The sequence below is a fragment of the Corapipo altera genome, unplaced genomic scaffold (genome assembly GCF_003945725.1).
Source record: "Corapipo altera isolate COAL_440 unplaced genomic scaffold, ASM394572v1 130558, whole genome shotgun sequence".
Taxonomy (NCBI): domain Eukaryota; kingdom Metazoa; phylum Chordata; class Aves; order Passeriformes; family Pipridae; genus Corapipo; species Corapipo altera.
The window spans coordinates 17,763-29,466 of NW_020885175.1; the positions used below are offsets into that span (position 1 = coordinate 17,763).

General features: G+C 41.0%; 1 protein-coding gene across 5 annotated transcripts in view; it reads left to right on the forward strand.

The window, feature by feature from the left end:
• The first annotated feature begins 430 nt into the window (after positions 1 to 430).
• Positions 431 to 11,704, forward strand: part of LOC113940072 (E3 ubiquitin-protein ligase MARCH7-like) — a 25,933-nt gene continuing 14,659 nt past the window's right edge. For 2 of the 5 annotated variants that reach the window (XM_027631147.1, XM_027631151.1), the window contains exons 1-3: positions 1,003 to 1,605; positions 6,136 to 6,292; positions 10,812 to 10,970. In XM_027631147.1, coding sequence (XP_027486948.1) covers positions 6,146 to 6,292; positions 10,812 to 10,970 — 306 coding nt within the window. In that variant the 5' untranslated portion in view covers positions 1,003 to 1,605; positions 6,136 to 6,145. Of the gene's footprint in view, positions 518 to 812; positions 888 to 997; positions 1,606 to 6,135; positions 6,293 to 10,811; positions 10,971 to 11,704 lie in introns of those variants that run through there. The other 3 variants (XM_027631148.1, XM_027631149.1, XM_027631150.1) reach the window with 3 other exon arrangements.

Below are 11,704 nucleotides of genomic sequence, written 5' to 3' on the forward strand. Positions count from 1 at the left end.
TCTCTGGCGATGCTGCTCCGCGCAGATAAAGCAGCCCTGTCCTTAACACGCGAGGGTTTCCACACCGGCTCCACTCTGCGGAAACCGCGGCTCCGACTGGGAGCGGCTCCGCTCGGGGGCCCGGCCCTGCCCCTGGGCCCGCCCCCGCCTCTGTGCCCCGCCCCCGGACCGCGCATCGGCCCCGCCCCTGTGCTCCGGCCCCGCCCCGTGCCCCGTTCCCGTCCCCGCCCCTATGCCCGCCCCTCGGCCCCGCCCCGTGCCCCGTTCCCGCCCCGTGTCCCGTTTCCGCCCCTGTGTCGCATTCCCGGCCCTATGTCCCGTTCCCGCCTCTGTGCGCGCTCCCGGCACCGCCCCTGCCTCGCCCCCCGCGGGTCCTGCCGCGCCCCCGCAGCTCTCGCGAGAGTCGGGCGGGCGGGGCGCGGCCGTATCTGGCGGCGGCGGTGTCGCGGCCGCCATTGCACTGCGGGTCCGGCGCGGCGCGCGCGGAGCCGCCGCGGCTCCGAGCCCGTCCCGGCAGGTGAGTACGCACCGTCCGCGGCGCCCGCTGCGGCCCGGCCCGGCCCGGCCCGACCCGGCCCGGCCGACGCCTGCTGCGGGGCCTGCCTCGGCCCGGCGGCCACGCGCCAGGGCCAGGGGAACCATTTTGTGCTGTGCGGGGCCCGGCCTCGCCGCCCTTCCATCCGCTCTCGCCCCCACGGCCGCTTGGCTCCGCGGCCGCTTTCGGAGCGAGGCCGTGTGGAACACACCCGGTGCCCCCCGAGCAGCCCCTGCCGTGCGGGCCGGGCCGCTCCCCGCGCGTGGCGGGGACGGTGCGGGGCCTGGCGGCTCTGCGGGAGCAGCCCTGTGCCGCGGCACCGGCCGCTGCGGCCCGGGAGCCGTCGGCATTCGTAAGTATTCTTGCTGCTCGCGGGACTCCTGAGGGGCTGCTGAGTTATTTGTCAGCCTTTCTGCATCGAAGGTTGAGAAAATACTTCGAATGAAGAATTGCACAGCCTCAAAGACACGCGAGCTCCATCTTGTTTGTCATAAAAACGTGATTGTGAGTAAACACTGAGGAAGACACGTGAGCACAAGTAGCTTGGGAGAAGGTCTTATGAATAGTTTTATGTTAAACCACACAAAAACATGCAGATGTGATAATTTGAGTCTTAGGTAGAAGTGTCACTTCATAGTTCCAAGCTAGAAGACTTGGATTTAGGAGCTGGTAGTGAAGCTCATGCTTTCCTGTGATAGAGGGTACAGGAATGCTTAAAAGCTTAAAGCTAGAAAAGTTAGTAGAAATCGTGGAAACTGGTAAATACTTTCCTTACTGCTAGACAAGACTGCCTAAAACCACTCCTCATATATCAGTAGAGAAGGTCAAAGTAGAAGAGAAATATTTGCTGTCTGTTATTTTTATCTTTTGAAATTGCGTTGCTTTCCTGCAAAGAGTTCTTGAATCTTTTCTGTCTTTGTTATCTCTATCCATGGCTATGTTAGGTCTAGTTGATGTTTTATAATGTCGTTAAAGGGATGACATCAAGAAGGGCAGGACATTTGAGCTGTGCACTCAAAATAGGCTGTTCAGCTCCACCTCCTGTTACAAGTTGGTCATCTGTTTCACAGGTATGACTTTAAAGTTTTATTTCAGAACTTGGTTTCTGACTGAGTCTTGAGAGGCATCACATGTTATTCTAGGAGCCACTAGAGTTTCCAGATTTTTTTATGAGGTTTTGATTGCTAAGTAGTGTAAGATGGCATAAGCTGTTGAAATATGTTGCTTTGGTGAGAAGAGTGCTTCTCATCCTGCTATATCCTTTCTCATTTCTCTGTTGTTGGGTACCAGAGTGAGTACAGTCAAAATAATAGAGAAGCCAGAGGTGTGTTTTGCCAGGATAGTGTGTTGAGGTTTCTCAATGAAGGACACGACAGGTGTGATATTTGAGTAAGATGTTCCTTTTCTGTTTGGCAGCGGCAGGCTTTTTCATCAGTTCAGACTACAGCACAATTTCTATTCTTACATTATTAGTATTTCCTCAGAGAAGTAGATTAAGTTTTTTGATCTCACTACCTTCTGTGAAAATGGAGGTGACTACATTGTCATTATAGAACTCGTTATAGCGTGTTAATTACTACTTTGGGTTTGTTGAATTCCTGTGGATGTAAACAAAACACTTGAGGTTTTAGTTTGAGTGCCTTTGTGCTCATTCAGGAAAATCCTTAAGACCCTGATCCTGTAAAAGGGAACCATTCTCATTCTGAAATACTGTATACAAGGACTATTCCCCTTGCAGACAAGTACTAGTGTGGCTTTAATAATGTGATTGATTTTTGTTGTGAGACCATTGTCTGGTTGTGTCCTGTGTTCTCTGATAGCTTAGCATGTTCACCTTATTTGTGACCAACCCCATTGTGTTATCGTGATGAGCATAAGCCTTGTATGTGTTTTGGGTGTATTCAGCTGAACTGTGAAGAGGGTTGCTTCTCAGGCTTTCAAGGTACAGTGCTTAAAATGCTTTTCAGAGAACTCTGAACACCCCCTGCCAAGAGACCCCTTACTGGCGTTGATCACCAGAGTTGAGATGCCTAGATCTAGTTTTATCTGGCTAGTAAATTCATGTCATGGCTCCATTGACTTCAGTTGCAGCTCTGTCCAGCTGGGTAAGACAGGAAAGGCTGAAAGAGTTGGGGCTGTTCAGCCTGGAGAAGAGAAGGGTCTGGGGAAACCTTATTGCAGCCTTTCAGTAGTTCAATGAGGCCTGTAAGAAAGATGGGGACAGACACTTAGTAGAGCCTTTTGTGATAGGACAAGAAGTAATGGTTTAAACTAAATTTGAGGAAGACATTTTTTACGATGAGGGTGGTGAGACACTGGCACAGGTTGCCCAGAGAGGTAGTGGAGGCTCTATCTCTGGATATATTCAAGGTCAGGTTGGATAGGGCTTTGAGCAACCTGGTCTGGTTGAAGATGTCCCTGCTTATTGCAGGGGGGTTGAACTAGATGACCTTTAAAGATCCCTTCCAACCAAAATTATTCTATGATTTCTGCTCATTGGATTGCAAGTGAATTTTATGATGGATGGCCAGAAATTGAAGAGCTCTTTCGTTGTGATTTTTAAAAAAATTAAATCTTAATTAATCTGGATGACATGCTCCATATCACTGAATCTTTGTTGAAAGGCAAGGGTAAAATCCAGTTTGCTTGAACAGAAGTTCTTTGCCTAGACCATAAGACCTTTTATTCGGCGTCTTTTCACTTCTGCATCAAACAAGGCAGGATCTCTCTTGCCTTTTCTTGCACTACTCCAATTGATCTTTATAGCAGATCCTTCTCATTTGCTGTCTGAGATCAGTACTGCAGAAAAAATGTACAGTTGTATTCAAGAGATTAACCATAATGTGTATGCATAAACTGAAATTAAAATCTTGCATTTTCTAGTGTACTGCCTTAATCTTATTTTAACACTTTTTTTGTGTGTGTAGTTTCTGCAAGATTTCTTTATTTGAAGAAAAATAATATTATATAGATAATATCATCCTGACTTACTAGGGTTAAAATCACAGCCTGTGCTAATTTACATGATTAGGCCGATGGTAACATTGTCCTCTAGGGGTTACCTTAGAAAGGAGAAAATTAGTCTTGTGACTGTGTGTGTCTGAAGAAGTAATTTGCTAATTTTGGACTCCATTTCAGCTTCTGGAGGTAGTTGGTTCTGGTGTCCACTCTTCCACCCTATCCTTTTCAGTCTGAATGCTTGTGTTTTGTTTGTTCTGTGGGTGGCAATTTTATCAGTATTAGATGATCTCTAATTTAGTCTTGAAGCTGTTCTTACATTTCTTTATCCTCCCCTGGTTCATCTAGACATTATTTTCTACCAGTAAGAGCTTCCATCCCTTCTTCTTGAACCCTCGTGTTTTCTATATGTGTCTGTGTCTGACTTTTATCTGTATTATTTAATTTGTCTGGTTCCACACCTATCTGAAACAAAGTGATTCAGAAGTAAATTGATCCATAATAAAGGGGATAGTGCTGGCGCTCTGTCAAGTACTTAATAGTACAGAATTGGATCTACTCTTCTGTGTGTCTGTTCCTTATATTTTATATCAGGGTAAAACACAGACGAACAGTGCTTTGAGTGTCAGATGTCATCAAGACGTACAGCTGTCCTGTCCAGCACACACCCTCATCTGTATTACTGTGACATTATTTTAGTTTTACAGTTTGCGACTTTGATGGTTACTTTTTCAAACTTAGTGCAGCTTCATCCAAGTACTAGACTTACAGTGCACATTATGGCAGATTACTCTGAAGCTTTAGTTACGTTACAGTTTAGGATTGCTACATTTTGTTGCACTGAGGATCCACCTGAAATGATATAGCTTAGATTATTAGATTTTCCTTAATTTCTTTTAAACTTCCATGATTAACAGTTTCTTCTGAACTTTGAAACACTGCTTAGAACATTCTTATTGATAGAGCTGTGTTTACAACTTGAGAATTGCATAAATTGTTTAATATTTACCTTGGGATTTAAATGTGATCTGGGAAATTTAATTAATTAATTATTTCAGGTTACTAATGCAAAGTTAGACAGGTGAGAATTTCAGATTCCTGACCAGATCTTTTTTAACTGATGATGTCTCTGGCGAATAATAAGGGGTTGCTGATGTCAGAAGCATGGTCTAGAAGCTGATGTGCTTCTCCTTGATACAACCCAGTACACAAAAATAAACAGTTCCTTGATGTGCTTTATATTTTAAAAGTCCTACTTGCAGGATTAAGCATTTAGGCTACTTTGTGTTTTGAGGACTGTTGTAAAGCTGGCAACTGAACATGCACGAGAACAGTAGTTAAAAAAGTCCTGTGTTACGGAAATTAACCTCAGCTGTCCCAGCTGTTTGGTCAATGGAGTTCTGTACAAACTGGCTTTTGCCAGGTAGAATATGTAATGCAGCATGACTTTAGCAAAGGTTAGAAGTCCTGAGTATGTGAACTCAACTTGAAACTGCAACCAGACATGAGGTACATCAGGATTGATGCAGCTGCTTTTTGCAGACAGTGGCTGAACTGTGGAAAAAAGTGTACTTTGCTGATGGATAGGGTTTTTTCAAAAATTAGTAAAGCTTACTCCTATTCTTAGAAGGTTAAGCCAGAATTGTACCACTTCTGCAACTCACCTTGTACCAATGGAATTCTTGGTCATCTGTTTGAGTCGATAGTTATCATGCTGCTCTTCACTGGGTACTCAGTTCACATGCTATACAGTACTGTGCCACTGAGGATACTGCAGTTCTTTTAAATTTTTTATTTAAGAGCTACCTTTTGTGATCTGATTCTTGTCTGTACCATCGTGAGGAGGATAAATCTGTGCATATAAGCAGGCCAGTTAGGTAGCTATCCGGAGTTTTACAGAAACACTAACTCAAGATACTATTTCAAGGACAAGGTTGACTATGGGGTCACTTCGCAGGGGAAAAAGGCACCAGCATTTCTTTTGAAATGCCTAGAAATATCAAAAGAGCAAATAAATACTCTGCGAGTCAAAGTTAAATTTATATATGCACCTGTGAGATAGCATGTGCTCCTTTGCATATGTTAACTTGCATGGGAGTTATCCTTGGAGAAGTTAAAGGCAGGGAAACTGCAGATATGGTTTTTCTCGGGGAGGTGAAGTTTCATGACTTTGACCCTGAAAAATAAGTCTGAATATAATTTCTGCAAGTATGAAGATACAGTTCATTAGCAAAAATGTAATACATAAATTTAAGAAATCTGAGTACTTTCTTCCTGACTCATTTTGTGTTAATATGAATGCTGTGGGGTTCTTAAGGGAGTATATTTATATATTTTATCTATATATATTATATATATATAATATTTATAATAGTAAGAGTATATTGTAATAAAACAAGTATAGCAAAAGGGGCTGTATTTCTAGTTTTCTAACATGGAACGGGAGGAGATGTAAAGAAGAGGTTACAAAATCTAGGGTGAGAGCTCGTTTCCCCATTTTACTGATGCACAGTCAGACCAAAGCGCTGTGTATTTAATATTCGTATGTGTGAGTCATATTTGTTACACTCAGAAAGACTGTGCCTGTTTTGCATGAGGTCCCTGCTTATAGGAGGAAAAATAATCAGTGTGTCCTTGTACAGGATACAAAGAATGGAGTCAAAACCCTCAAGAATTCCTCGCAGGATATCTGTTCAGGCTTCCAGCTCTTCCCTAGGATCTAGGACATTGACTGGAAACAGTTTAGCTGGTGCATATAGTGCAAGAGAATCTTCATGGAGATTAGAATCTGGATACCAGGTAATGTGGTTTTTTTTCTTTTTGTAAAGTATAAATTAATTTCAAGTGTTTTGTTTTGTTTTTTTTTAACCAAGAAAAGCCCCTAAACTCAGACAAAAAAAATTCTAAAGTACAAGAATTTAATAAGCAGGCCAATTACAGTAATCTGTGAACTGGTAGTTCTATATTTCTATTTTTACCTGCTCGTGTTTGTAGCTGCACCTTTAGAAATCAGCTGTTTGATGACTGAAGGGGCATCCTGATACTGTGGATCTGTTTTGGCATGACTCACTGCCGTTGTAAACCTGGCTAAATGGAGTTTTCTGTTGAAGGGGGGGGTGAGAGTTTTGTCTGAACTTAGGTGTGTATAGGACATTACACTTGATGTGTTGATGATGCAGAAATTACAGGACTGTGTTTTGAGTTAATGAGGCTGTGCCTCTCTGCAGCACCTCCTGTGTTTGCATTTTGTGAAGGTAAGAAGAGGAGCTTTAGGCTCCCCTCAGCCTAAACACTTAGCATGTCAGTGTGCTAGTGCAGCTGGGCTCTGTGTGCCATAGACAGGACTGAGGGAAAGGCCTTTGGTTGGTTCACATGCAGTGTTTCACACTGACCAAACTGCTTTTTGGGGGGCAGGGAGCCATGCTCAAGAGGAAGTGCTCACACTCTGCAGGTACTTTCACTTTTGGAAGAGAATTATGGGAAGTAGAGATTAAACTACTTTAGAAATTACTTTGGGCACTTGGAAGCCACAGGTAGCAGTTCAACTCAATTACCTTAGTAGTTCACTTCTGCTCCTGTCAGCAATTCTCACCTCAGTTTTGGACCCAGAAATGTAAGCCCATTTTGATCTTTGAAATTGCAGAAACTTAACTCTGTGATTAAATGTTCATATTTTTTAAAAAAATCGTTATGAGTTTGGTCCCTGCTGACAAGTTATCTGGAACGTTGTGTTACATAATGCCTTTTTCAGAAACAGTTTTACAAGTAATAGAACATTATTTTTAGCACAAGTACACATATGTGTGTTACGTTTTTGTTATCCCTGGCATACACATGTTCATTAGTATATAGGCTATAGGGAATGCATAAGGGCAAGCAATCATCAGTTGGTTTTGGTTTTTGGATTCCCCCGTGTTTTTCATGGGCTGGCTGCTCCGCAAAACCAAATCAAACAGTCTTACTCTTTTGTAGGAATTTATGGACACAGTCCACATGCAGTGTACATATACTGAAAGTTGTTGATCAGAAGACGAGTCTTCAGCTGAACTGCTTCTGTGAAGTTTGATGTGTTACTTACTACTGTTAAGAAATTTTAACACAATGTACCTTACATTATTTAGTTTATTACACAAACTCCAACGTGTTCACTGCACTGCGTATTCTTTTGACTATTTCCTGTTGAGCAAAGTGCTTCTAATCTGAGGAATGATCTTTATAACATTTAGGGGAAAATATTTGTATAGAAGATTATGTTGTATCCCTTCTTTCCACTCTCAGTTCATAGAAGGTAGTCTGAGACCTTGTTACACAAGACTAGTGCTTAGTGATAAAAGCATAGAGAAACTCCCTGTCTTGACTAACCTTTGGTACTTAGAGAGCAGGTAGGAACAAATTACATTAGTGCTTGCAAGTTAGGATTACAGAGACTGGGGCATGAAGAAACAAATAGTCTAAATAAGATTAAGTCCAGTCAGATAGGAATGGAAAGGACAGGTGTTTTCCATTTGTTAATCCATTCAGAAGCCTACCTTAAAATATTTAAGAACTACTTCAGTTACCAATCATTTAAGATTTGTCGTTCCTAAGAAAAAACGCATAACTATCAGTAATGCTTTGGGTATAAAGCTGAAAGGGAACTTGGGGATTTGGCTTTTAAATACAGAGTAATTTCTGTAGAGAGAATCTTTGATTGTAGCTTAACTCAAACTTTTGGGACAGAGCAGTCAAAATTTGAGTATTTGGTTTTGACTAGGGCTAAAAAAATAAGAAAGGTTTCTATTGTTCTCTTTCCATTTTTTTTTGTATAGGTGTGAATTCTTGTATGTCATGCATTTCTGAGATCAGTCTGGGGACTAGCCTCTGCTTCTCTGAGGAGGCAGAACAAAGAGGTTAATTGTAAACTAATCAGATGTATGTGATACAGTATTGTTTCTAGGTGACTTACAATATAAAAATCAAATTAGTTAAATGGTATGAGAAAAGAATTCCTATGCTTTATGTTACAACCTAGTAAACATTTTGTGAGAAATGAATTTTAAGGTGGTTTTTTTTTAGTGGCAGGATAGTGTCAAATGTAGTGTATAAAATTGTTCTGAATGTTTTTCCCCATCACATTTTTCTTCTACTTAGACCCCAGATCGACACCAAAATAGACTACATTAGGTAGTGCTTTAATTGTTAAGTACTCACAAGGGATGTTAACTAGTCTTAAAGTGAACTGAAGGAAGAAAGCAAACAGATTTTGTTGTTGTTGTTGTTAATTTGTTTTGTGTTGTTGTTGTTGTTGTTGTTGTTTCAGATATAGCAATTGGTTTGAGGGTTCCTGACATCATACCCGATAATCTGCTTTCTCTTAAAGCCACTTTTTTGATTCCCAGTATGTTGCTTTTTTTTCTCTCCGTGTTGGCGCTGGGACATCCTTTAAAGAAATGAGCCCCGTGCAGAGGTACCACAGCTCCCAAAAGCTGCTTGGCATTAGGATGGTATATGATGTAGCTCCATGACTGGGCTTTCAGAATTGTGCTGGTCTGAGTGTGGTGTTCTTGAATTAGGGTCTTTAGCATGGTGATCCAGACACTTAAGAAATTCTCACATCTTCAGAATCTAACAGTTGGAAAGAAAAGGGAAAGGCAGGTATTTCAAGATCAATTACGTCTGCAGGTATGGCTCATAATAAGAACATTTTAAGAGAGCTTTACTTTTATCTTCAAGTTGTTTAGTCTTCTGCCCATAGGCTGATTATCCATATGTGGAATAATCTGGAAATATGATGAATCCCACTGAGACTTGAAAATATGAGGTTTAATTTTGCTTGTGAGAACGATGAGCCATGAATATTTCTTCAGATTTTTAAATCCCAATCCTATGATTTTTAAGAAATGGTGACAGCAACTACTGTGTTTGTAGTATTAATAGTGTGTAGAAAGAGAATGGACAAATAATCACTTAGAAATGCTTCTTAGTGTTAATAAAATGGTTGGATTTCTGTTATTTCTATTGATTTTATTAATCTCAATGATTATTCTATGGAGCAAATTAAATTGCAGTGTCTTTCCTCAGTTATCATCTATTAATTGAAATTCAGTGTAATTGGGAGTCTAGAGCCTCGTCCCTTAGGTTCTCTTAAAGACAGACATACTTTTATGTTAAATGGTTCCTGTTTCAGGTATTAGAAACTTGCCTCAGTAGCCAAGGGGAGGATTAGAGCTCCTGATTTTGGAAGAGAAAACACAAAAAGAGAACAGTTATGGTGATTGCCCTGCAGACTTCCTCAGACTTCAGAAAATTTGAGCACTTTGTTCTCAGGAAATGCAGCAAACTCTGTTTATTTGCAGGACTGTTTTGCCAAACAATCTTAGTCTGTTATGCATCTCAAACTGTGGAATCAATATTTGTGTCTGAAATAGGCTGCGTAACCCATTTACCTTATTCTGAAACCCCAAGTGGTTTTATACCCAGTGCTGTTCACTGTTTTATGGTGATCTTCAGTGTTAGTGATTTATAAAAAGCTTAGATGCATAAAAGTTTCAATTTTGTAATGAAAAACAGAAATTTATTATTGCCGCTTGCATGAAGTGTAATTGGAATTAATAATGATTACTTTTCAGTCCTTCACTACCAATAGCATTATGATGGATTATTAGAATAGACTGCAGAGAAATAAAAACCTTAAGTAGTGGTAAAAGGGAAATGTTTAAGAGTTGGATAAGATACTGTGTAATTTGCAGGAGTGTTTTTAAGGTGACATAGTTTACATTTGCTATACAATCTATTTTCCTTGGACAGATCATGCTCCTTATATAAGAATAATTATCTGTTAGTAGGCCCCAAAACATTATTTTTCTTTTTCCCCCCCACCTCTTTGCACCACTCTTTTCTGTATTAAAACCGATGGCTGGGACAAGACAAGTAGCTTGCTTTAGTGGCCAGATAGGTGCGTTTGTTGTCTTGGAGACTTCTACATATGTGGGGTTTTTTGCATAACACTTGAAAGTGAGGCCCTTAATTCTGCCCTGTTGTTGCAGTATCTAAGTTGGGATAATGCCTCGAAAGCCTTACACTTTTTGCTGTCTGGCCAAATGAGAGGACAGATGAAGGAACTGATCATTGCTATGAAGTACTTTAACTAAAAAAATCTTTCCTTTTGCCAGTGCTTCTCTCTTAAACCTGTTTCATTTTTTGACTATCCCTTGGGGTTTCTTACTAAAGGTTTCCAGATGTGGTACTACCTCCACTTCCCTTTATTTTCAATATTCAGAGCAGATACTGAGTTGATTGTGAGTTACAAGATGCATACAATAAGTATGTTGTTCTTCAGGAACCCAGTGTATTGAATAGTTCCAGTAGAGACTGGGGAATTGGAGAAAGAGATACCTGCGAGACTCCTTGGAAGCTTTCAGTGTCCTCTCCAACCCGCTACTCAGGGACACTCGATCATCCACGTTCTGGAAGATTTTTGGGAAGCAGGAGCAGATTGGTGAGAACTGTTAATGTGTAATACCTGAAAAAAATATTTAAACCCAGGGTTTTGCTTTAGCCTTCCCAATCTGACAAGCAGCTAGCAGAGGCTCACTGTAATGTTTCTGGGTAAGTACAATATTACTAAGCCAAGATGGAGCAAAAACTAGAGGATAGCAGTGTTAAGAAATTATTCAGAGGATAAAAATAGTAATACATATTAGTTTTAGTAAGAGTTAATAAATAAATTTGAAGCAAGTGGCTCTGCAAATGTCCATTTAAAAAGAAAAAAGGAGGGGGTGATTAGAACCTGATACAAGTTACAGTCCTGTGGATGGCAACATTAATATTATTTATACTCAGCTTGTTCCATCAGGTATTTCTAGGGGGTGTGAGTTTTGGATGGTACCAGTTCTGTGAGTTAACACAGAGCTGGTGGGTGTGAAGACCTGCTTTAGGAAACTTAATTTGGAGGTGTAGTTTATAATCTGCTTGTGCTTACTGATGTGCTGCTTACATTATACTGTGAAAGAAAATGGAGGCTTAGTTGTTTACATGAGATTCAAGGCTCAGGCCTTAACAGCTTGTCATAACTGGTATCCAGAATGTGCCTTTGTAACTTGTGCTGGTTTAAAAGTTAACCAGCAGGGGAAACCAACCCAACTCAAAAGAGAGATTACAAGTCAGAATAACAATTTAATAAAATAATACAATAAGTACGACCACACGGACAAGCAACCGGCCCTAACCCAC